The sequence below is a fragment of the Sorex araneus genome, chromosome X (assembly GCF_027595985.1).
Source record: "Sorex araneus isolate mSorAra2 chromosome X, mSorAra2.pri, whole genome shotgun sequence".
NCBI lineage: Eukaryota > Metazoa > Chordata > Mammalia > Eulipotyphla > Soricidae > Sorex > Sorex araneus.
Genome location: NC_073313.1, coordinates 254,739,570 through 254,766,093, shown reverse-complemented (window position 1 = coordinate 254,766,093; position 26,524 = coordinate 254,739,570). Strand labels below are relative to the sequence as shown.

Here is a 26,524-nt window from a genome sequence, read left to right as displayed (position 1 = left end):
ATGAGATGCCGGGGGAATAGAAGGTCTTTTCTGGAGCAACTCGGAGAAGAAAATTCCAGCCGGAACTACCAAGGAAGGCTTTGAGTTGAATAAATGGTGTAAATTTTGCTCACTCTGAGTTTTAAACTTGATAACTTGTTTTATTTCGTCTCTCTCCATCTCCCCCAACCCCCATCAGTCCTGGAGACTGTTAGCACTGTAATTCTGTAAAAGAAAACATTTCTGGTTTGCATGACAGATGATACCTTCCGTCCATATGGTTTAAAACCCTTGGGTGGAACCCACTTCTGATGCAACTCTGAGAATATTTTCATCTTTTGCTACAGTTCCAGTGACCTCCTTAGTATATACAATTTGCCTGACTTGAGGATTGGATGTTGGTGGAGTATACAGAAGCAGGTATCCAAATCTAGACTTTTCATTAAATGGGACCTACCAAACTCTTACTTAACACTGGACCTGTTTAAGACGTTTGGGTCTGTGTTGGCTGATGCTCATTGAATGACCTTGTTAATTGAAGACCATCCAGATTATGTAAACACCAGGTTGTTCTAAAATCAGGCTACTTTTAAATCCAAACATAAGTCAAGCAAGCGTGCTCTCTAACTGCTCAGGAATTACGTTGTCTTCTCATGCATGGTTGGGAAGAATGAAGAATTGTGAAATTACTGGAAATTTCTTTGCTGCTTACCACTCACTTAATTCCTCCTACACACTGTGTAGTTCATTTCTGGAAACTTGTCTCTTCCCAAAGGAGAGCTCTAGATGGGTTAAGGAAGGTCACACATCCTTTGGGGATGTTGTGTGATATGTTATACTTTATAAGATGGGATATGATAGTCCTTTGTCTCTGCGGTAATTTGACTACAGTTTCTTGGGGACTTCATCTTGTCAAGTTCCCATCAACAAAATTCAAGTTGACATCCCACTCGAAAATAATAATTACTCACTGTAGCACCTTTCACCGGTACCTGCTGTGTGATACAGAAAGTATTTCACACCAGTGAAGCGAATGGATGTTCATTAAATTGATGCATGGTGGAAAAAAAAAATCAGTGCCCATTTTGATCAGAGCAATGAGATGCTCGAGAAATAGGTTAGAAGGTTTTGTGTATTTTATGTCTTCTCTGTCAATGAAGGACATTTGTGCTTTTGAAGCCAGACCTGGGCCCTAGGCATGGACACTGTGTATATGTAAGTTTGGGGTCTTTGGACTAAGCTCCTCACATATCAGGCTGCTTGAAGCCCCGAGAATGATGGCATACTTTTGAGGCTTCCTGTGAGATCTTTTTTGGATTCCCTTTGAACTCTTTAAGCAGTTCCTGGTGCACTATGGCCCTGAGACCATATTCACTGCCACTTATTTATGCAAATACTTATTTTCTTTTTGCAACTCAGTCACACATATTTATCCATGGTCATGGAGGTGCAGTGGTTGAGAACCAACACTATTAACTATTTTTTTTTTAATTGAATCACCTGAAGAGACAGTTACAAAGATTTCGTGTTTGCGTTTCAGTCATACAATGATCAAACACCCATCCCTTCACCAGTGCACATTTTCCACCACCAAAATCCCCAGTAACACGCCCCCACCCCTATCCGAACCCTTCCCCTGCCTGTGTGACAGACAATTTCTACAATACTCTCTCTACTTTGATTACATTTGATATGTTGATACCAGACCCATCCTTATTATTTGGAATTTCCTGCCACCAATCAAACCTACCGAAAAGACAATACTAGACAATTTATTATGTATTGCTTGTTATGAATAACATAAGATGTTGAGCGGCTGCTCTCGAATTCCAAAATTTTAGATAATTAGGGTCTGGAGAGATCTCTGCAGTGAGCTGCTCAGGTCCGAGATTCTTTTGTGTGTCTCTGGATCATGGCCATTAAGGAGCTTATGTAGTAGTTGGAGGCAGTTTGTAGGTGTCAATCTCAGGGTCCCATTAGGAGGGGGCGATGGGGGAGGGGAGATGAGAAGGATAATTAACTTTTATTTTCATTAAAATAAATGAAAAATTTGTAAGTTAACTATCAGGGCATTTGCTTTTTGGTCCTGGTAGTATAGCTCTTATCTATGCCTCTGAATCATATTAAGAATGGGATAGGCATTCATTCTAAGCATAAGAACTTGAAGGCAGGGGCCAGAGCGATAGCACAGCGGGTAGGGCATTTGCTTTGCACATGGCCAACACGAGTTCAATCCCCAGCATGCCATATGGTCCCCCAAGCACCGCCAGGAGTAATTCCTGAGTGCAAAGCCAGGAGTAACCCCTGAGCATCGCTGGGTGTGACCCCCCCCCAAAAAAAAAGAACTTGAAGGCAGTCAAATGTGCGAACCAGCTCTTTTACAGGAATCTTCTGCTTACCTGTGAATTCAAAGAGATTTTACAAATGAAACCAAACATTTCAAAAAAAGGCATTTTATTTTCCCTTCCATGCACTTTGGTATTCGATTTTTTTTTATTTCAAACCATCTTAATTTGGATGATAAACATCTAATTAAAAGAAAAAAATTGGCATTCTATAAAGGTTAGTAAGAAGAATGCCAGCCTGTCTTTGAAAATGTGAAAGTCAGCTTTCTTCAGAAAGTTTTCCATAGTTTCTTGCATCAGAAAAAAACAAAGCATCAGAACCAGACCCAAATTAACAAAATACCAACTGATAGAGTCCACAGATGGAACCCCCAGCTATAGTGATGGTCTTTGATGCTACAAAACAGAGAGTGGAGTGGGCCTTTCTGGCCTTTCAATACTTTCACCAGCCCTAAGTTACTTCCTTTCAGTCTTTCCCCCCACTTCGATTCCCTTCCCTATTATTATCCAGGGGAGTATCAAATAAATCAAGATATTGTTTTCTTTTCTCTTCTCCCCCCCGCCCCGTTCCCTGCACCTCTAGAGCTGGCCACATATATTAGACACTCAGTAATTATTCATTAACTAAAGAAATGGCCCTAAACATTCCTCCTGACTGAAGCAGCTGCTATGATATGATAGCTAGCCCTCCACCCGCTGCTTCTTCTTCCAAAGTGTTTTTTATAGAACTAATGAACTTGAGTTGAACTAGTCATACTGAGATGCACTTTTACAGGACTTATTGCTAACAGATCTGCATGTGAAGAGCAGAAACATAACTTTAGAGAAACTTGTATCCATTTATACCCTTAAAAGAACACTGTGATCCCCGCGCCTGAAGGACATTAGGGGACTTTAAAAGTTTCCTGCCCTGTCCTTCACTCATGCATTGCACTGTAGCACTGTTGTCCCATCCCGTTGCTCATCGATTTGCTCGAGCGGGGACCAGTAACGTCTCCATTGTGAGACGTGTTGTTACTGTTTTTGGCATGTTGAATATGCCATGGGAAGCTTGCCAGGCTCTGACGTGCGGGCAGGATACTCTGGGTAGCTTGCCTGGCTCTCCATGAGGGACGGAAGAATCGAACCCGAGTCGGAATATACACTGCATTCATTAATGTATGAAGTAATAGAAAAAACCAATACATTCTCTCTAAGTGTTCACTATAAAGGGGAACACATGAGATACAATGTTACATGATAGTATCACTTTTTATGATGAGTTAAAAAAGCAAACCCACGAGCATGGCACAAACACCATTACGATTTGAATTAGAAAATCTTCTCTGGGGGGCTGGAGTGATAGCACAGCGGGTAGGGCATTTGCCTTGCACTCGGCCGACCCGGGTTAGAATCCCAGCATCCCATATGGTCCCCTGAGCACTGCCAGGAGTAATTCCTGAGTGTAGAACCAGGAGTAACCCCTGTGCATCGCCGGGTGTGACCCAAAAAGCAAAAAAAAAAAGAAAGAAAATCTTCTCTGGACTAGAGAGATAGTATAGGGGTTTAAGAGCTAGCTTCGAGTGTGGCTGACCCCAGGCACTTCTAGGAATGATCCCTGAGCATAGAGCCTAGATTAAGCCCTGAGGACTTCCAAGAATGGCTCTAACAACATCAACAACAAAAGTAGCAAAGCAAGGGTATCTTTTTTCAGGTCTAGGCAGACTAGGTCTAAATCATAATCATAATGGTGCAGTAGGGTACTCCTATATTTCTTTTTTCCCTTCAATATTCTGTCACAGTCCAATTCTTAGGCTGCTATTGTGCACATAAAATAAATTATTGTTCTGTATGGCAGGAAAACACAAAACAAATGCAGTATGTCTCAGTAAATCATTGATGGAGGTAGCAGTGAAGTTGGACTTGCTTTTCTTCTCTTGGGTGACTCTTAAGACTCACGGCCCGGAGAAATAAGAGTGCATTGTGTTGCCCCTGAGTTTTGGGGCCATCCTCTGTTTTGAAATCCTGCAGCATCTTTTTTGTCTTCTCCTGTGGCAGTGTTATATCTCTGAGCCCTGTGACCATTTAGTTTTCTGCTCCATTTCTTCTCAGTTTCGACATGGCCATGCCCTGTCCTACATACTAATTACTGACTTTTTGCTTTCTGGAGTGCTTGATTCGTTGTATCTCATTTTCCCATGTGACAATGGACCAGGAACCTTGGCAAGGAGGTTAATGGATTTAAGAGTCAGTCTGATTTAACCCTGGAAGTTACGGAGCACCAGGGGCTGACCCATTTTTTTTATGCCAAGCTCTGGTCAGCTTTCACTGCAGACCGGAGGGGCTGGCATTTCCACACCATAGCGTGTCTCTGCGACACTGAAATGGAATTAATGAAACACCCTCCCTTCCTCTCCTTTCTTCGGAGACCCTGGCCTGAACTGATCTATTGCTCTCATTGTTGCTATTGTTTTCCTCTTTGAGGGTAGGTGATATTCTGCTCAGATCCAGCACAGAACTTGGGGAACTTTGCTGTGTCTGGGGTCAAACCCAGGGCCTTCACATGGCAGGCATTTGTTCCTAAAACCATCTCCCCATCCCCACTTTATACACTTTAATGGAGACCACAGAGAGAGCTGGAAATAACACCAGAATGGGACTCAGTACTTGGGTGCTTTACTTAGCCTGTCATTAATTAGATTATATTAATGCATGATCAAATCCGTTTTCAAGATCTCAAGTTTCTCATCTTGAAGATGAGTTTTACTTTTACTTTTTTGGTATTTATTTATTTATTTATTGCTTTTTGGGTCACACCTGGCTATGTACAGGGGTTGCTCCTGGCTCTGCACTCAGGAATTACCCCTGGCGGTGCTCAGGGGACCATATGGGATGCTGGGAATCGAACCCGGGTCCGCCGCGTGCAAGGCAAACACCCTACCCGTCGTGCTTTCACTCCAGCCCCGGGTTTTATTTTTAAAGGGATCTTGAATGTCTTCCCTAGCCCTCTGGATTCTCTACTTTTAAGGAAAGATTCATTTCACCCCCCACCAAAACCGTGCATCTGACCCCATTATATTCCAGTCACCATGCCAAGGCACATAGACACAACTTTAAAATCTACACAAGAAGGCAATTTGTATTTCCTTTCTGAGACCTGCTGTGAAGTAATCTTACCTTTCCTGTAAATTTTGCAGCCTTGATTTTTTTTTCTTTTTTCCCCCTTTACACATCACAGAATGAGGAACGGGATTTTAATGCTGTGAGGTTGTGGATAATTAGTCTCAAGGGGAGAGATGGGGAGGACCCGCTTCCCTTGTTCAAATAAAGTCTTCAATTAAGTTGTATAAAAAGAATGGGAGAGTGAATTGCTCTTATTCAACATTCCCACCCAAATCCTTTCATTGCAGGAGTTAAGTAATAATTTTGAATGTGACTCCTCATTTGCAGGTTACTTCTTCTACCTCTCTCTCAAGAATGGCTTTGGATGAGGACATTCATTCTGGCAGACTAGACACAGCTTCTCTGGATCCAAGCAGGCTTCCGGTTACCTTGAACACATTTCCTTCACAGCCTTCATTATGAATGAATTAGAAGTAGGAATAGATATGGTCAGCAAGAAACCACCGGTTTTCATTAAAACTTCATTTGTCTCCTTTCTGAGAAAACCAAACTGGGAAAGGAAAGGGGGAAAAAGGGCTTTCTTACTGTCTTTGAGAAGAATTATTTTTCATTAGCGTGTGCCAGTTCTTTCAAGCCATTGGAACTGAATCAAACCAGGGAAATTTCTTCTTTCTTCCCTCACCTCCATTCTTTTCCTCCAAGGTAATTTGTGTTACAACTTCTTGGCATGGAAAGACAGATCGATCATCTACACTGTAGCTGCCAGAGCTAGAAATGATCGTCTGTTGTGGTTCTGGAGTCTTCGTCTTGCTTTGAAACCAATCATTTGTCGTCAGTGATTGGTTGTTCTCTTTCAAAATAACCACTGCCACCATTCACATTTCAGAAACTTGTATGTAGGAGGGGGCAAATATTCTGCTCAGATCCAGCTCAGTTAAAATCTGGTGAGTGAAAGAGCAGAAAATGTGGTCTTGGAGCCTTTGCCTGGCATTGAGTCTCTGAGTCACTGGTGCAACCAGGTTCAACAAGTTCCTACTAATGATTCCCAGAGAGTTTCACCCTCGGTTCAGTCATGCTGAGCTGAAGAGGAAGGTGTCTGCAGTCTTTTTTTTATTCCATGTAGATGACATGGTATTCTCTGGAAACATCATAGGTCTTGAAGACTGGTTCAGGGGCCAGTCTTATAATGGGTAGGGCATTTGCCTTGTAAGTGACTGACCCAGGTTCAATCCCCGGCATCCCGTATCATCCCCCAAGTACCACCAGGAGTAGTTCCTGAGTGCAGAGCCAAGAGTAACCCCTGAGCATCACTGGGTATGACCCAAAAAGGAAAAAAAATAAAGACTGGTACATAACTAGTCATTTACTAGAGTTCCATAACACGCTTAGGAACTCAAAATCACACCCAGGCACCCATTTGTCAGATGTTAAGGTGGTGACTAGGTAAATGACATTTTGCAGCCCCACTTCAGAGGGAAAGACTGGATGGGAGCCCATTTGTTGGAGACTTGCTTCACAACTCAGAGTGGCAATCAGTGGCATTTGTGCTTGCCCAGGAATGAGAATGACAGTTACTTATCACCTCCTTTTCCAGGATTCCTTTAGAAGATCTTGCTAACTTCTTTCGTTTTCTTCCCCTCTGCCCCCCACCGCCAAGGTCCCTGTTGTTTATTTCTTTGATGAAACAAAAATAAAAGAAATGGCAAAGGAATGAGTGGAAAGTCCAGACTTTGTTTTCAACTGTAGCTCCTGATGCGTCTCTTTGTTCCCTTCTCTTGGGATCCTGGGAAAATGGAAAAGTGCAATCTTGGCTTTCTTCTCTACCTTCTTTCTTCTTCTTTCTTCGTTTTTCTCCCAGGTGCTTTAGAGAATAGTAGCAACTTGAGAGAACGGTTTCAGTTCTGGTTGTGATTCTCAATTTTTCTCTTTATTTCCCCCCCCTTTCTCCTCCAGGGCCACCGTCTGCCCCCCTCAACTTGATTTCAAATGTCAACGAGACCTCGGTGAACTTGGAGTGGAGCAGTCCTCAGAACACAGGTGGCCGCCAGGATATTTCCTACAACGTGGTTTGCAAGAAATGTGGAGCTGGTGACTCTAGCAAGTGCCGACCCTGTGGGAGTGGGGTTCACTACACCCCGCAGCAGAATGGCCTGAAGACCACCAAAGTCTCCATCACTGACCTCCTTGCTCACACCAATTACACATTTGAAATCTGGGCGGTGAATGGAGTATCCAAGTATAACCCTAGCCAGGACCAGTCGGTGTCTGTCACCGTGACAACCAACCAAGCAGGTAGGAACCGCATCCGCTTTCTCCCAAGGTCTAAATGTGCAGAGACATAGAGCTCCAGAATGGCATTAAAGCTCAGCCACTGAAGTAGAATCACTTGGATCTAATGATGTTCCAGTGTGTGCTGCATTATAATAGTGAAGATACTTAAAAAGAACATTTAGTTATGTAGTAGACATCTTTATTCATTTATGGAGAGGTTGGGACCACACCTCCCCTCAAGTACTCGGGGTCTACTCCCAGATCTGTGCTCAGCGGTTGCTCCTGACAGTGCTCAGGGGATAGTCATGTGTAGTGTGTAAGATCGGGCAGGATCAGCTGGAGGCAAGTCAAGGACCTTGATTGCTGTTCAGTCACTCCAGCCACTCAGGAAACCTTTTGTGTTCCAAGTGGTGGTGTTTACAAGAAGATGGGGACATTGCATAAAATGGGGCATGGGGACAGTCTGTGAATTGGGTCACTACCTCCAGGACTTCTCTTGTGAACTCATTGGGCCATTTTTTCATCAGGATGTGGGTATAAGGGGATTTTCATATCCTTAAGGCTGAGGAAGTTGACTTTTTACCAATCCACGGTGTTCTAATATTGTTATTTGCCATAGTTCCCAACAGAAGCATCATCAGCTATAGTTTGGATTTTGTTTCTTTTTTGTAAACATAGAAAGATAATGGAATGGAACTTTATGAGAATCAGCATGTCTATGAGCAATGAATGAATGATATGGGTAGCTTTCTTTTCTGTGTGGCTGATAGAATTTTTCTTAAACACACAGTTGTGGGGCTGGGGAGGTAGTGAAGCGCTAGCATGTGTGCATGACATGAAGAGACCCCGGTCTTAATTCCCAGTATCCATGGTACTCACAGCACCACCAGATTTTTGGAGATTAAACCCAGGTGAGTTGTGTGCAAGGCAAGTACCTTGCCCACTGAGTTGTCGCTCCAGTGCCATTGCCTCATTTTCTACAGTACCTCCCTCTTCTTTTTTTAATTTTTTTTGCTTTTTGGGTCACACCCAGCGATGCTCAGGGGTTACTCCTGGCTTTGCACTCAGGAATTACTCCTGGCGGTGCTTGGGGGACCATATGGGATGCCGGGGATCGAACCCGGGTCGGCCGCGTGCAAGGCAAACGCCCTACCTGCTGTGCTATCGCTCCGGCCCCAGTACCTCCCTCTTCTAACTCAGAGGGCTAGAAAACATATTCTACTCTTGACGTGTTTCTGCTAGATCCGCTGAAAACTATCTCAAAATCATAATGCCAATTTCAAAGTGCACACCTGAATCTAAATGTGTAGGTGCTCATTCCCGATTCCCTCATTCTCATTTCTATGCTTCAAAAGCATCCACAGGATCCTGTACAAATTTTTCATTCTGGATTTCCGTCGCAGGTTTCACATTTTCATAGCCATCTCCTTCTATTTTATTTCTAGAGGAATAGAGAAAAGGTCTGTGGTTTACCCTTTGGTGAGGCTCTTAAGAACAAGAAGCTTTGTTGGAAAAGAATTATGAATTGCCAGCCATCCTATTGCCTTTTATGGCACTTTTCTCTGAAATGAATGTTTCAGTAAGTGCACTTGATAGTTTCGTAAAACACACCCCTACTAATTGATCTTGCAGTGAGAAGTCTTCCAGTATGCCCATGCAAAGCCCATTACTTTTCCACTTTCCCTGAACTTTCTAGAACAAATCAGACTGGGTCAGCATTGGAAGTTGGCCCCAGAAGGGCAATGTGACTGGTCTTCAAAGAGATCGTCTGGTTATGTTTCCCTCGCCTTATTTTACACTTTGAGCTTGTGATGACCATTTGTGATCCTTAGTTTTCTTCTCCTGCAAAGATGAGGGTGATTTAGGACATTTTTGACAGCATCACAACTACCATATGAACTGCCAGCATTTTATTAGTTCTCTTTGGATGTGGGCAGTGGAAATACTGCCCACAGATCCTGAGAAATACGGTGGTGTGACTGGTGTGTTTTGAAGTTGGAAAGAGCCGCGTATATAATGATCTCGGTACCCCAGGGAAGCTGGTTAATGATTGATTCAATATTCTCATACTTAGCCCCCAGTGTTCTTTTGGGGCGGGTTGGGGGGGGGCACTGTCCTCAAAGACATCCTGACTTTCTGTTCTTCGCTGCTCTAAAAGTAGGAACAGGGACTTTTCAGACTGTGATGTACAAGGTGAAGTCATCCTCCTTGGCGGGGGATAGCCCCTGGGAGCTGTATTGCGGACAGGCTTGGCTCCCTAGGATCTTAGGGGGAGATGTCTCTGACTCTGTATACTTAAGGATTTAAGCCAAGGGATTATGTCAGCCCCAGTAGGCCAATACAGAGCTAAGAGTGCAAAGCAGACAGGCTGAAAATCCTCCAAGTGAAAGAAATCTGCAAAAGCATTCTGAGAAAAGGGGAGGGGAAAAAAATCAATGTTTTATTAAAAACTTAGGTGTGAGTCTTTCAGATTGATGAGCAAGATGGATAGAGAATTCCTCTAGCACATTAGGTTTTGTCTAACATGGAGAGCCGTTCTGCCAGGTTTGCTGAATGGGACCAAATTCTAGCTCCTTATTTTAATTTTCATGAAGGGTAATGCTGGGAAGCTGTTCAAAATTAAAAATAAATCTTTCAATAAGTAGACCTCCTATGTGGCCATCCCGAAAATGTTCACTTAGCAGAGTTATATATGAGCATGGCCCTGCCTCATTATCCTGCTATAATTTGGAGTTTGCTAATTCAAAATCATTAGGACAGTTTATCTTTGATTAACAAACCCTTTCTTCATAGTAGTGAGAATTAATAATGTAGGCCAAAATTCTGGGTGAATATAGTCATCATAAACTCTATCAGAGCTCCCCTAAGCATATTTACGTATACACAATTATAATCTAATTGCATTTGTTCCTATCATTTTGTTAAATTAAATTCCTTCCAGGCTTCTATAAGCAATGATGTCTCTGTGAGGAATTTAGCACCTGGAGGTCACAAAGTTTAGCAGTACACACTCCTCCTTTTATTTTTGCTCTGTTTTCCATGTAGCTCTTCTTATTTTTAAAAAAAAAATGTATTTTTTTTTTAAAAAAGAGCATCATGCCTAGAGTCCCTGGTTTTATTGTCATCCCTGGGACTTTCCCTGTTGAGACTCCAGCTCCATGAAGTGAAAGTGACTGGTCCAAGCTAATCTCAGAGGCAGCCCTTGAGACCTGGAAGGGCCTTTCTCTTGAAAGCATGCATTTCTTTCCTGGAAAATTCTGAGAAGATTAACAACCATCCTGTATTCCCCTTGGCATTCTTCCTTTTGTAAGTGTGAGTATCTTAGCATGGAGATATAGGTTTAACTGGCCTTTGATCCTGCCTTTGTAGAAAGTGGTGAGAATAGCTCGAGATTGAAATGGTGATTTAAACTATCCCAACCCCAATTTACCCATTAGCATCCAAAGGGGCTGATCACACCCTTTTGCTTTGTACTAAGGCAGAGTTAAAACCAATTGATACTGTAGTTAAGACAATGGGAAACCAAAAGTAGGCTTGATTGCAGATAGGCTTATGCCAGGATGTGAACTTTGGATGAGTGGCCAAAAGGGCTGGTTGGTTCTCATGACTTTTGCCCTGGGTCACCCAGGGATGGTTGTAAGTGAACTGCAGATTGGTTGGCTCTAGAAAACTCTGGGTTAAGGTGAGAATGCACTTTTCACACATCCTCTTTTATCTTAACATTTTATTTATTTATTTATTTTGGTTTGGGGGTCACGGAACTCCACTTCAGGCTGTTTTCACGTGGGGCGCCCCAGAGGGGGGTGGGTGAGAATCCTCCCTGCACCAAGGGACCCAGCCCCAGCAGTCGACCTCCACTAACCAACCGCCACCATGCTCCAGGCCACTTTCCGGATCTCATGACACATTATTAGACACTTTCTACCCATTTTCCGTAATTACCACACCATATTTGATGGAGTTTAGATAGTAGGCAACAAATTGTAGAGGGCGTATACACACACACACACACACACACACACACACACACATATGCCTCTTGGAGAGCCTGGCAAGCTACCAATGGCATTTTCAATATGCCAAAAACAGTAATGATATGTCTCATTCCCCTGACCCTGAAAGAGCCTCCAATTGTTGGGAAAGACAACTAAGGAGAGGCTGCTAAAGTCTCAGGGCTGGGAGGAATAGAGACATTACTGGTGCCATAACGAGTGTCGAGTTAATCGACGAACAAGGGATGCCAGTGATACAGTGACATAGTAATTGGAGGCCACCTTGGTGGCAGTGCTCAGGGCTGACATCTGGGGATGTGCATAAGAGTCACTCCTAAAGGTAGCTAGTGTGGTTGAGAGACTATAGAGGGTGCCCAGAATCAAACCTGAGTCAGCTCTGCGTGAGGGCAGTGCCCTGCCTGCTGTTCTATTGCTCTGCCCTTACAAATTCTCTTTATGAAATCATACATGTCTATGCTTCAAGTCACTGTGCCAAGGTGGGTGCAGGAGCAGCAGTGACAGAGGGTGGATTTGGAGTTTTCCTTTGAAAATACAAACAAGAACACAATGATTGTTCTGGGTGGGGGTAGGTGGGTAAGGGAGATGTTGCTGATGTTTATGAAAAATGAATAAGCAGAGTGCTGGGTGATTTGTTTTCTAGATGGCTTTCCTTTGGTTTACTTTTACTTAAGTGGACCATCTCGGGCAAATGAATACAGGATGGTGTCAACTAGGAGAGATAAATGTTGTATAAGCAAAACAAGCTTTTCTGCTCCAGCAACAGAACTGTGTCATATTTTTTGCTAAAAATGTTGTGATGGTTGCCAGCACTGGTTTCCACGGTACATCCCTAATCTTCCCCACCACACCAGTGTTCCAGCAATGGGGCTGGACCACACTCTAGGCTTTTGTGCTTGTATTAAATCATTACAAACCTCTAGGGTAGAATCCTCTGGAAGCCCCGGATTCACTTGAGGCAGCAACTTCTGGTTTATATTGTGCACATGACTCTGATCCAGATATTTCACATGGAAATATATCTGATAATCTCTCTTTAGCACAGCTGCGGTGTCTTAAATGACAGACATCGTTAACACTCTTGAGTTTGGGGGAGTTCACATAGTGCCTGGATTACATAATTATTTGAACCCAGCTAATCTCTAAGATCTTTTCCAACTCTAAAATTGTAGGATTCCAAGTCTTGAGCTATGAGCATGAAGAAGTAAGACTTATCACCTTATGATGTTCCAAAAAGGGTTCTAAAAGCAGCTCTGAGAGTGGGGAAAACTTTCAGAAAACACTTCCGTAGAATTATCCAGATGAATCTGAAGGTTTCCATTTCTCATGTACCCCACTAGGGTATTTTTTTGAAGTCCCAAACAGGAAGCAGTTGTTCTACCCCTCCATTACCACCCATGTGTGCACGCACATGTGCACACACACACACACACAAGCTGGGCATCAGACAATGTTTAGCACAGTTTTGGTTGTTGCAACGGAGAAGAGGTATAGGGCTACAACATCAAGTATGTAAAGGCCAAGATTGCCCTCAATGTCCTCTGATGCATAACTCCCACTCCAAGTAGTCACCTGGCCTAGAATTCCTGTAGAACCATGATGGAGGAAACCAGCTCAAGCCTTGTGTCCAAAAGTGAGATCTTGGCCGTCAGAGTCATGGCCACGTCTAAATCTTCATCAACCTGACTCTGCTTGGCTGCATGTTTCTGTTGCTGCCAGCTCTATTTTCAGGGAAGAGACAATCCAAAAAGATCCTTTGGAACGTCTTGTGAAGAATTCATTCCCAGTGATTTTAGCATCCATTGAATTGGTACAGTTTCTGAGGCGGGCCTTTGCTAAGACAACTAACTGCAAGACAATGTGGTACCAACAAAGTGACAAGACTCCTTTCGGTGCTAGCAATGCCTGGCTCACAGTAGATATTCAATATCTTTTTGTTGGTGCACATGTTTACTTGCAGTAAAAACAAACCCGTGAACTCTTCCTCAAGTGGTGATACATGAAACAAAACCGAACTAATGAGGAGAGAAAAGAAAATAACTAAGTAAAAGAGGGAGACTGCCGTTTATTACTCAACTGGATAAGTTCCCATTCGCTCTTGCTCTGCCATCTTTTAATTAGACATATTATGTTATTTGAGTGGGACTATGGAGAACAGTGGGAATTCTCATCCCCACCGAGTCTAATTGCTACCTGTCTTCGAGTACGAGGAGAGCTTGAAGGGGAATGGTAGAAGCAAAGGGGGAAATCTTAGAGACATCGAGTTAGGTAATGTGCCGTAGGTGGTGCTCAAGTTTTGTGAGATCTGCAGCTGAGAAAATTTTTGTGCTAGTCAAGAGAAAAACAGCTTATAGGGCCCAGCGAGGTAGTATAGAGGTTGAGGCACTAAGTCTGCATATGGGGGTGGGGGGGCCTGGTTCAGTCGGCCCCATCTGTTTCCTCAAGTCCTACTGGGATCAGTTCCTGGCACAGAGCTGGGGAGGAGCCCCTGAGCACTGCTGAGTGTAGTCTTGCCTTCACCCCAACAAGAGGCACTTTTGAAATGAACAGGCAGCAGAGGAAGGACAAAGTCTTGGAAAAGGTTCGTGCAAGCTTCAGTTGAGAAAGCCCCCACTCTATCTGGACTGTGGAATGAAGGGAGTAGGTAGGGGAGCGGATGATTGAGCAACTGTTATGTAACTGTCCCGAAAAGGAGAAGGTTTATAGGGAGAGAACAGTGGGTTGTCGAATTTGGCCTCAGCTGAAGGGAATTGAAACCCGAGGTCATACCAGAGTGGTCTAGCCCAGAATTATGGGAGAGAAATATGGCAGGCGGACTTGGAGGGTTGGATCAAACACAGCAAGTACAAGTTACTCTTCATAAGTTGGAGACTCCTAATGATTTGTAGATATAAAGAGACTGGACCAGGACCAAGGCTTTTCTTTCATATCACTGCATCACTGTCATCCCATTGCTCATCGATTTTCTCAAGCGGACACCAGTAACATATCCATGTGAGACTTGTTGTTACTGTTTTTGGCATATTAGATTTGCCATGGATAGCTTGCCAGGCTCTGCCGTGCGAGCGGCATACTCTCAGTAGCTTGAGAGAGGGGTGAAGGAATTGAACCCGGGTCGGCCGCGTGCAAAGCTAATGCCCTACTCACTGTGCTATTGCTCAATCCAGTTTTTCTTTTGTAAAAAAACAAAAAAGGGGCGGGGGAGAAGAGGGGAAGAAGATGTATTTTAAGTTTGTTTGGTTTTTGGTGGTGACGCCAGCTATCAAACCCAAGGCCTCAGATATGTAAGACATGTTCTCCAGTCCTGAGCTCCACCTCCAGATATCACTATTTTGATCTTTTTGATATACATTATATATCTTTTTGATTTGTTTTTGTTTGGGGGCCATCCCTAGTGATATTCAGGGCTTACTCCTGGCTCTGTGATAACTTCTGGAGATGTCAGGAATCAAACATAGGTTGGCCAAGTGTAAGGCCAGCACCTTCCCCACCGTACTAGCTCTCTGACTCATTTATCTGTCTTCTTTAATGCCCTAGAGCAGCTCTAGCCCATAGACCCAATATTTGTATTATCTGTTAATTTTTATGGTGCTACCATAATTTAGACTAGGATTAATATTAGTGTTTTGTTCATAGGTTGTTGATGCACCACACTTATCAGCAGAGAGCCAATATCCCTCTCTCTCTGTGTCCCAAGAGCCAAATCTTGAACCCTCTGCCTGTTGCTCTCCAGCCTAACATAGAAATAGAGTGACTTCTATTTTGAAAGGGTTGAAGATAACCAAAGGAAGAGTAATTGGTTTTTGATGTCTGAAATCACATAAAATGCAATCGTATGTCCCTGGATAAGTCTTAGTGGGACAAAGCCCTGCTTGTTTACATCTGAGTGGTCTAAACTATTGACACCAGATGTCAACAGAAGAATAGAGTGGTTTCAACTGAGCAGATGGCCTGTGATATTTATGCATCTCACTCTAAGAAAAGGAGGTGCCATTCCTGCTCTGGACTGCTCAGCAAGAAATAGGCCCCATCAGAGAGAAGGTGGAGATGGTCCGCCCCAGCCAACGCTGTGGTGGATTCATCCTTGGGTCAACCTCACATCTGAAACAATTTTTGTATTTGGCAAGACCTTTTATTTTTAGTCTCCATAGACAAGATTGCATGAAAGTTTCTGAAATTCAAAAACACTGCTCCTTTCCCGAAATGCAAATCTTTTCCCAAAGACACGCAGATTTCCACCTATAATGTAGTGCACGCTAGACTGTACTGATAATGCAAGTTGTCTGGCTTTCTACAAAATCCACATTCTTACCTTGGTTCCTAGATGCTGGCAGCAATTTTGTTCTGAAATAATCTTCTGCTCCAGTCTTTCACAGTTTGACATGGTCCCCTAAACCAGAGGCTTTTTGTTTGTTTGTTTGTTTGCCTTTGATCACAAGCGAATCATGTGAGTTCTTTTTCCTCAAGAGTTTCAAGAAAAAGCACAAGCAGAAGAAAAGAATGCAATCTGCAAATCAAGATCTTTATGTTTCCCTGGGGTTTTGTTTGTATGTTTGTTTGGGGGCCATACCTGGTGGTGCTCAGGACTTATTCCTGGCTCTGCATTCAGGGATAGCTCCTGGCAAGGCTCTGGGGAAATTAGGGGCTGTTGGGAATTGAACCCTAGTTGGCTCCATGCAAGGCAAGCACTCCACCCATTGTACTATCTCTTGAAGCCAAATCAAGATCTTTTTTAAAGACAGAAAGATTTTGCTGAAGCCTTGTTTGCACCTTCTTGGTGGTTGGTAGGTAATGAATTGGGAGACCTTTGGGCAGTGGTAGTTGATTGGAGTCTTTCCTGTTCCTAGGTCATTATGGGTCTAAGCAAGCCACAGGAGGGCTTTAGGGGAGCCATCCTGTGGTTCTATACTCTACACCTCTGACTCAGCCATGGTTTAATCCATAATGCTGAGGAAGTGTGTTGCCGGTTTTTGTTTTCTCTCCTATTTATTTACTTTTTTTTTTTTTTTTTGCTTTTTGGGTCACACCCAGCAATGCTCAGGGGTTACTCCTGGCTTTTCACTCAGGAATTGCTCCTGGCAGTGCTTGGGGGACTATATGGGATGGTGGGGATTGAACCTGGGTCAATAGCGTGCAAGGCAAATGCCCTACCCGCTGTGCTATGGCTCTGGCCCTATTTACTTTCTTAAAGAAGGGAGAATTGTCTCTTGATTCTCCTTCGTGCTGAAAAAATTCTTTCTTTGGAGGGGAGTGGCACATCCAGTAATGCTCATATGCCTGGCTCTGCACTCAATAATTACTTCTGGCAATGCTCAGGGGAACATATGGGATGCCGAGGATCAAACCCAGATTGGGTAGGGATTGCAAGGGAAGTATTCTACCTACTGTCTTCTCTCTTCAGCCCTAGAATTTTCTTCCTTGGGCATGATGTTGCCACTCCTACAATTATCAAGCATTCTCACTAATTATGATGCTACTTGAGAATAAAGTAAACCAGTGGGGAGACAGTGATACAGCCTCTTGAGTGTGGCACCATGGTCTGGGAATTTGTATTTGGGGTGGGTGCCATGAGTCCTGGTGAGGAGAAAAATAGAAAAGCTTCCCTAAAGAACCTACTAAATTATCCAGCGTCAAGGCTGACTGAGCAGCATAGACAAATAGAGCGTCGTCGGCAGAGCCTGGTGGTAATTACGGCATAGAAGTAAAAATTGAGTTGCTTTTTTTTTTTTAAGAAAAGATGTGAATATTTCATCCCTAGAAAATGAAAGTTTTATTTATACACTCAGGACCTCAGAACTCGATTTTTCCAGACTCCTTCCCCTTCCCTCCTTCATAAATAAAGCACACGTGTTTCTCTGTGAGACTGGAAAGGCATTCAGCCGCGTTCACACTCCACCTCTGACAGTCTAATTCACATTCATTTCTCATTGCTCCACCGTGTCGCTCCTGCTCCTTTGAACACAACCGCCAGCCTCACCTCCCTCTGGAGAAATCTCCCAAGAGGTCCGAGCAAAGACGTGCCTGGCTGAGATGAGAAGTGAACGGTGCAGGGCTAGCAGAGGCTTTTCATGGGCTGCTCTCAATTGTTTCGTCCTCACTCCAACTGGCTGAATTAATTGGTCTCCCCAGAGGAGCCTTAAGAGACTCCAGAGTCCAGTTTGCAATTGAGAGCATCAAGGGAAAGATCCAGAGAAGCTTCCTCAAAGCTTCCATTAACCCCCTACCGACGTCTTGAAAATGTGTTTTTTGAAAAAAAGAACTGGGTGTGTGGAGGGGGAATGCAACTTAAAAATCAAGAGCTATGCCTCAGGATTGGTCCTATCTTGAAGGAACTTACATTTACAGGGTCTAATTAAAATGTCAGTCCCTGTCCCCTCAACATATCCCAACTTTGACCATTCCCATGCTATGTGAGAAGAGAGTCTGTATTTTTTTTTTTTTTTGCAGATGAAGACTTGTGAGAATTTTCTTTGGGTTTTACATTTTCACTGGGTAAGATAAATTAGCATTGTTCATTGTTGTTCAAAACATCTCTTTTAAATGAAATGTAGTAGGGGGAATATTTATTGCTTTGAATTAATTAATTGATTTTCCCCCAGTTTCTACCAACTGATTCCAGCTTGCTTGTCCACACACACACACACACACACACACACACACACACACACACACACACACACACACACACACACCCTTCTCTCCTCTTCACTTGGCAGAAGAGTCAGGATTCTATAGGCTGACCCTCTGTTCTGCAGTAACAGATAGAGTTGGTGCCAGGTTATCTGTGTGGTCTCTTGTGAGCATTGCAGCTTTCTCTGGGAACATTAATAATGATTTGGACTCACAGCAGGTTAGTACCCAGGTGTTGAGAGAATCTGGCTGAGCAATCAGCAAAATGGCAACCAATATTCCACGGAGCAGAGAAGCAACATTAAATCCCTTCTTTCTCTCTTCTGACAAGGCATTTGGCTTCCTCTCTGAGGAACTGTCTGGGGCTCTCTTGTCCTATCTTTTGCTTTTGCTTATGACCAAGCCCAAGGGCTTCTGTCCAAACCATCATCTGTCTAAACTCTGGATAAAATTGACCGTGTTTTGTGATTGTTTGTTGTATTTTTGCTATCACTCCTGCAAGGGGAGAGACAGCACAGAAGAAAAGCTAGGATGGTCATTCCTTTTTTGGCCTGGCTTCTTACAAGTGAGAACCTATCTATCTATTCTCAGACCCTGGGGTCCTTTCAGAACTGCCTCTCAGATGAAGACTGTGGGGAAGATAATTAAAACAGAAAACGTATCCAGAAACCTTTTGTGGCTGATGTGGGCATACAAACAAGACTTGATTCTGCAGTTTCAGCTTCTCAGTGGGGGTTAACTAGGGACCTCCCACCAACAGGCTCTGCTGTGTGTAACACATTTGGGTAAGATTCATCCATTAGAACAAACACTGAAAGGGCCAAGCTCACAATGGCTCCCTGGAGAGTTTGTGTTTGTCTAGATAACATACTGCAAGCTGTAAATCTGCCTCCTCAATCAACCTTTTTTTGTGTGTGTGTGTGTGTGCGTGTTTTTAGCATAATAAGTATGCATATTGAATGGAAGTGCTAGGGTGACTGAGAGCAGGACTTCTCATTTCCCTGTTCAAGCTAGGGACACACTAGGTCTCTGGGGCCAGAGGTTGTCTTTCTCTACCTTACCGAGAGCTTAGCTAAGTGTTCCTTCCATCTGTGAACATAGGTAAGAGGTGGGAATCTTTATATATGATTGACCACGGTTATGTTGGGGGGTAGATGAGAAAACTTTACAATCATCTCAGATCTCTATGTTCTTGGAATGACGTTTTATTCTCTTTTTAATGGAAGGGGTGTCAGTACAAGAGGCACCCCTTCCTTATTTCAGAACTTAGGCAGAAGAAACACTTCCCTGAAATGGCCTGTCATGAACTGGAGCCTTACCCCAGCATCTGTGCTTTAGACCTTGCTTTGGGGCTATTTCTAGGTGAGGTGCTGTTCTAATGAGGCCCTTCTGGTATTTACAGATTGACTCCTGGGTGGAGCCAGTAATACAGAATTTCACACTTCAGCAAGTTGTTCTAAAGAAATGCCCCCACTGAGATGTTGTGAAACCTCCTAGTAAAAAAGAAAAAGAGGGGTGGGAGGAGAGGGCAAGTCCTAAAACAGTTATAGCTTTCCTAATACATTCTTTCTTGTGCTTTATGACTTCAAAAGTCATCTTGAATTCTCAAGCGCAGATCCAGTGGAAAACATGTATTGGCCTTAATAACATTTGAAACTTTAATAGCTCAGTTGTTTCAACCTCGGTCTTCGAATGCCTGTAGGAGTCTAAACTATCTGGCACATACAGTTTTGTTTCTGGCTGATACCCCAAAATTAAAAAAAGGAAAATTTAGAGCTGAAAATTCTCAAGTTGAAAAATCTTTTCTCATAAGTTATGCTCCTTTCTTCAACCTCTATTAGAAGTACGAGAAATGCCAAAAAGATAGAGTTTCAACAATGAGGGTTGCAAGAATATCATTTCACGGCCACATTTTTTGAGGGCCTCGCATGTGGCGACCATTTGTATATGAAGCATTTTCAAAACGTGCTGGTTGTAATTTAACCCAAAGGGCTCTATCTCTCCTCTCCACTTATTATTCATGTCTTTGTGCTTGTCTACACAGCCAACCAGAAACTGGATCGAAAAGCTTTGACTACAAATAAAACAAAATGCTTTTTTAGGTAGAATTCAAAAAAAGAACTCCTCAGCTCTTCATGGTCCATGGCCATGGTTCCCTAAATATTTTATTTCCCTGTCTTCAGAACTTTCCCAGACTTCCGTGAAGCAAAATCAATCTGGGATTAAGATGGAGTTCTCAATTCTTTTTTTTTTTGTCCTTTTGTTGGCTATTTGTTTATTTTCGTGGCACACTGTGCAGTGCTCAGTTTCTTCCTGGATCTGTCTTCAGGGATCACTCCTGATAGTGCTCAGGAGTCCATATGTAGAGGATCAAACTAATGTAGACCATGCGCAAGACATGTACCTTACCTTGTCTACTCTCTCTCAAGTCCCAGAAGGTGTCAATTCTTTACCCAAAATTGGTTTTCGGGGGCCAGAGTGATAGCACAGTGGGTAGGGCATTTGCCTTACACGCGGCCGACCTGGGTTCGATCCCCGGCATCCCATATGGTCTCCCAAGCACTGCCAGGAGCAATTCCTGAGTGCAGAGCCAGGAGTAAACCCTGAGCATAACTGGGTGTGACCCAAAAAGAAAAAAAATTGGTTTTCATTTCACACACACACACACACACACACATACACACACACACACACATACACACACACACACACACCTCTTTAAACCAGGCAACATTCGGACTTGGAAAAATTCCTAGTAGCATAAAGCAAATAGATTTGCAACCAAAATTGTATTGAAATATTTCATCTGCCTACCTCACCCTATCAGTGACAATCCATCTGTAACCTATAATTTCCTGCTCCAGTTTTATTTTTTGTTGAATCTGTTCTATTACTGTTTTTTTCTACTTTATCCTGTCTATGCATCTCAAAATGCAATAAGAGGAAGAAAGATGAGTTACTGAGAAGTAGTCTCTAACATAAAAGTAACAACAGCTCCTGAAAATGCTTACTGTTTAAGGAGCTTGAAACCTCAATTTAGATACTCCCTCACTTTTTCTGGAGCAGTTAACATGTGTGTGTGTGTGTGTGTGTGTGTGTGTGTGTATGTGCGTGCGCATGCACACGCTCACATGTGTGTTTAATGACCATTAGAAATATAAGTATCCCATTCCAACTCTCTGTGTGGGGAACTGAATGACTTTGCAGATGAACAAAGACTTGGCCTTTCTTTAGGTCACCTCCTGAAAGCAGGGCAGCACAGGTGGCCCTAAACAGGACTGGCTAGCAGCCATTCGCTGGCTATAGTAATGGAATTGGTCTCAGTCCAGGTCTTAGTCGACAAGTGTCCACATCTTAAGTGACACTAATTGACTTCCTAGTCTTTCAACCTGGAATATGGTGAACCGTCGTCACAGATAGTGATGGGGAAGGAGCTATTCATCATAGATTCAGGGTTCATTACAAGTCAAGGTATCTGGTGTCTTGAGCTGGCCCCTTGCAAATATTATGTTTGTCTCTCAAGGGTTCCATTAGTTTCAGAAATAAAGCATAGGAATTTAATTTCTAGCAATTTCCAAGAATTCAGATTGGCTCTTGCTCTTTGTCTGAGGTTCCAATAATTCAGGTTGGCTATTGCTGCCAGTTCGATGTGTTGAGGTTGTCTTGTGATTTTTGTATCATGATGATTCGCTGTCTCCTGTGAAAATTGAATATCAGGGAAGGAAAAGAAATTTGGATCCTGGGCCTCTTGTGATCATGCCAGTCTCTCTGCTTTTCATTTTTGTTTGTTTGTTTGTTTGGAGGCTGATTACCAGCTCATTTTTTCATCACAAACACTAAGAATGGTGCTTTCTGATGGAGGATTTAATGGTGCTATTCACTGCACTTGTGAAATGGAGACCAATGTGAAAAAAATCTTTGAGACCTTTTGATTAACATGAGTTTCAAAGCATGGAATTCAAGGGGCTTCATCTAACACATTTTCTTCTGTTATTCCAGGTGTGTGAATCTAGAAAGAGAGTCCACTCATTTAGTCTCACTGGGGGTCCTGACCTGGGATGATTTGTCCTGACTTGAGGGACATTATTGATATCAGTGCTATTAATATCCCCCCCCCAACACTAGAAGTTTCCTAGGAAAAAAAAGATTTGAACCACATGTATGATTTGGATATCCCTATCCCAAGGGGAAAAGCCACACTCCTGAATTAGTTATCACACTTAGAAAGGCAAGATGACAACACCCTCAGTAGATCTATTTATTGAAGTAGACAACCTCTTTTAGCAGAATGATCAATGTCTTGCTTTTTTTCCAAAAGGTTTCTCCGGGCTAGGAGATCAGTAAGCTTCTGATAAAAAGTCATGCATGATGCTTTTGATTGGTCGGTTTCTAGAGCAAGCATTTAAGCATTTCTGCCTGTAAATGTAGAAACCCAGAGTGTGGAAAGTGAAAGGCAAGAGCAAAGATTAACTGGGTGCATCTATCATCCTGGCTTTTAGAGTCTCCGTGATTAATACATCTTTAATTGGGGACCGGCTCTAGATGCTTTGAATGTCAGAAAGCTAAATGTTGCAGCATTGTCTCATCTGCTTTCTAACACAGCAGGACGATTAGCAGCTGTCTGTGTAACAAAGAGAACCCTGGGCCCACAGCACAGCTTTTCTTTCCAGATTTGGAATGACTGAAGCTCTCCAGTGGAGTTGACAGCGAAAGGAACAGAAGCCTGGATGTAAGGAGCTAATCCTTTCCCACTGTGTACAGTCTTCCTGCTCTGTGGAACAAAATCTTGCCTTGACACCCCATCCCTCCATATTTCAGAATCGTTTCGGAGAGCATTGTCGGGATTGGGGACAAGGGCACTCACTCTGCCTAGGATTCTTGGTCTCGTCTGAGACACGTGGAGAACAATTTCCACTCACAGTTTATCCTGGCTGCGTTCCAACATACTGAGGAGCAGTGAGAAGATTCATCTTCCCAGAGGCATCCAGAGGGGAAAAAAAAATAATTAATTTTGCTGTTGTTGCTCGCCTGACCCCATTTTCTTATCTTGAAACAGTTGTCTTGCTCAGGCAAATTCTTATAGATTGCCTTCCCCTGGAAAGCCTTGTTTTCCTGTTTGCCTCAAACTGGCGTTCTTACTGAACAGGAAATACACACTGCGCCCTGCCATGTTTCTGTTGGCAAGTGCTGGGCTATCCTTGTCAGAACCTGCCAACAAATTTCTTAGTAAGCAAATAGAAAGTAAAACAAGCAGCTCTCAGACGAAACAGAGGACACACTTGAACTGCCTCAGAGACACTCTGGTGCCCCTTAATTCATTCCCAGTTAATTCTAGTGGCCCGGACTTTGTTTTTAAGCCATCTGTCACTCACTCGCAATTTCTAACTATTGGTCTGGCTATGTGACTATCACAGTTCGTAATAACGATAATTCAAGATAGTAGTTATTTTCCTTTCTTCATTTTTGTTTCTTGTGGAGGGCTCTGGGAGGGTACACCAGGCTGTGCTCATAGCTTAGTTCTGACTCTGTGCTCCGTGACCACTCCTGATGAAGCTTCAGGGGACCATACAGGGTGCCTAGAATCAAATCTGGGTCACACACCTGCAAGGAAAACACCTCATCTGCCGGACTGTTTCCCTGGCTCAATTTTAAAAAGTAGAAATTTATACTTGTGAGTGCAGAGATTACTGTCCAGCTCAGGCAGTATACATGAAGACCAGATAGTTATAAGAGTCCTGATTTGCAAACCTGTGTATATTTCAGCCTTTACCTAAAGGAATGTTAACTAAAAAAAATGTGGGTGGGTCGTTCTAAACTCATTTGAATATTGCATCTTAATACTCTCAGCGAACATTTTCTTTCTGATAATATTTTTTGTCAGCCTTTTAACATGAGCCTAAGCAGAAGCGTGAACAAGGCTCAAGTGTGGTGTCCACAGGTCACACCCACGCAAACACCTGGAGACCATTGGTCAGATTCAGTTTGGCACTCACTGACAGATTTCCAGAAACTTGCCATGTGGCTCTGTATCCTCCCCTAACTCTGAACATGATTATTCCATAATCGGATTTTTTGTTTTAAATGGTTCTCTTCTGAACACTTGAAATAGTTCTAATATGAAATGAGCGTTTAGTTTTGTCTCTGCAAATGGATGATGTCCAACTTGCCTCGGGGTTCCTGGCAACACATGATGTGTATAGATAGCCCTTGCCTAACTTAAAACAGACCTGTGAGGGCTCTGTTACCTATGAAGCTCATAGGCTGGACGAGGAACCCCATAACCACCACCGGGCGTCTCCTTTTTGACCAGTGAAAAGAGATGAAGAAACTACAGACCTTTCACAGATCATGGTTGAACATGGGTGTGACTTTTCAAACCACCACTTAGAAGCTCTGACTTGGGGCAAGTTGTTCAGAGTCTTCTCATCATATTTCTCCAATCTGTAAAATGGGAATATGTAGGAGCTCCCTTTGTGGGTTTTAAGAGGATTAAAGGAATTCATCACTCTCAGGGCTTTAGAATTGTGTTTGGCACCTGGTGATTAAAAGGTATTAGTTTGGCTTGTCCGGAGCGATAGCACAGCGGGTAGGGCGTTTGCCTTGTACACAGCCAACCTGGGTTCGATTCCTTCGCCCCTCTCGGAGAGCCCGGCAAGCTGCCGAGAAGCAGGCAGACTTGAGTTTGAAATCTCACTCTTTGAACTACTTTGTTTAAATTCTATCATTTCTTGATGTAGAAGCTGCCTATTAATCCCACCCCCTTAAGGGGCATGAAGATATTGATGATACTGAGGGTGATTGGAGAAAATTGCATAGATGAAACGATAAGGCTGGAGTGATAGCACAGTGGTTGGGCTTTCGCCTTTCATGCGGTCGACCCGAGTTCGATTCCTCCGCCCCTCTTGGAGAGCCCAGCAAGCTACCGAGAGTATCCAGCCTGCGCGGAAGAGCCTGGCAAGCTACCAGTGCGTATTGGATAGACAGACCTTACTGGTGCCTGCTCGAACAAATCGATGAGCAACGGGATGACAGTGACAGTGAACTTGCTGACAGAGCCTGGGGTATCCTTGTCTTCTTCTCTTTTTCTCCTTCTCCTCTATTCAGCTCCAACCCAGAGGGCTCAAGTCTGAAACTGCATAGGCTGATGACCAGACCCAGGGACTGAGCGTTTTCCTAGAGCAGAGAGGCAGACTCCTTGGAGCTGTCCTGAGAACGCCACTGATTCTTTGTTCACTTTGCACAAATGCAAGCTTCGATGCCTATTTCAGCGCAGCATTTGGGAACTGTGGCTTGCCCGCCTTGTTAGGGGACGGAGTCTTAACGTCTTCACTGTTAGCGCAGGCAGTGGAGTCTGGCCTTTGTTCCTTTTCAGGCTTCTTGCAAGGGAACAACTTTGCTCATAGGTATCACCCGCCACTTGGAGTTTCCAAAAGGGACCCAACAGCCACTTGAGCATTTTTTTGGCTTGTAAAAAAATACTTTTGTGTTTGGGGAACATATTTGACACTGCTAGGAGGTCACTCTTGGTGATTGTTGGAGGATCATAAGTAGTGCCTGGGGGGCTGGAGCAATAGCACAGCGGGTAGGGCATTTGCCTTGCATGTGGCCGACCTGGGTTCGATTCCCAGCATCCCATATGTTCCCCTGAGCACCGCCAGGAGTAATTCCTGAGTGCATGAGCCAGGAGTAACCCCTGTGCAATGCCGGGTGTGACCCAAAAAGCAAAAAAAAAAAAAAGTAGTGTCTGGGACCAAACTCCTTTTCTTGCCTGCCAAACCAGTGTTCCAGCCCATTTCATTAACTCCCCGGACCCACGCATGTAGGTACTTCTAAACCACAATTTTTGTAGAGCATAGTACAACTGTTTTGTATTTTACTTAGTTATCCTATAGCACTGTAGCACTGTCATCCCGTTGTTCATCAATTTGCTCAAGTGGGCGCCAGTAACGTCTCCATTGTGAGACTTGTTACTACCGTTTTTGGCATATCGAATATGCCACAGGTAGCTTGCCAGGCTCTGCCAGGCGGGCAGGATACTCTCGGTAGCTTTCCAGGCTCTCCGAGAGGAACAGAGGAATCGAATCCAGGTTGGACACATGCAAGGCAAACGCCCGACCCACTGTGCTGGCATCCCATATGGCTCCCTGAGCACTGCCAGGAGTAATTCCTGATTGCATGAGCCAGGTA

The 26,524-nt window shown here is 43.6% G+C and overlaps 1 protein-coding gene across 2 annotated transcripts in view; it reads left to right on the top strand.

The window, feature by feature from the left end:
* The window catches only part of EPHA4 (EPH receptor A4), a 162,454-nt gene that overhangs the window by 86,283 nt on the left and 49,647 nt on the right, over positions 1-26,524 (top strand). For both annotated transcript variants that reach the window (XM_004617126.2, XM_004617127.2), the window contains exon 5: positions 7,380-7,718. In XM_004617126.2, the coding sequence (XP_004617183.2) occupies positions 7,380-7,718 (339 nt within the window). The remainder of the gene's footprint in view (positions 1-7,379; positions 7,719-26,524) is intronic.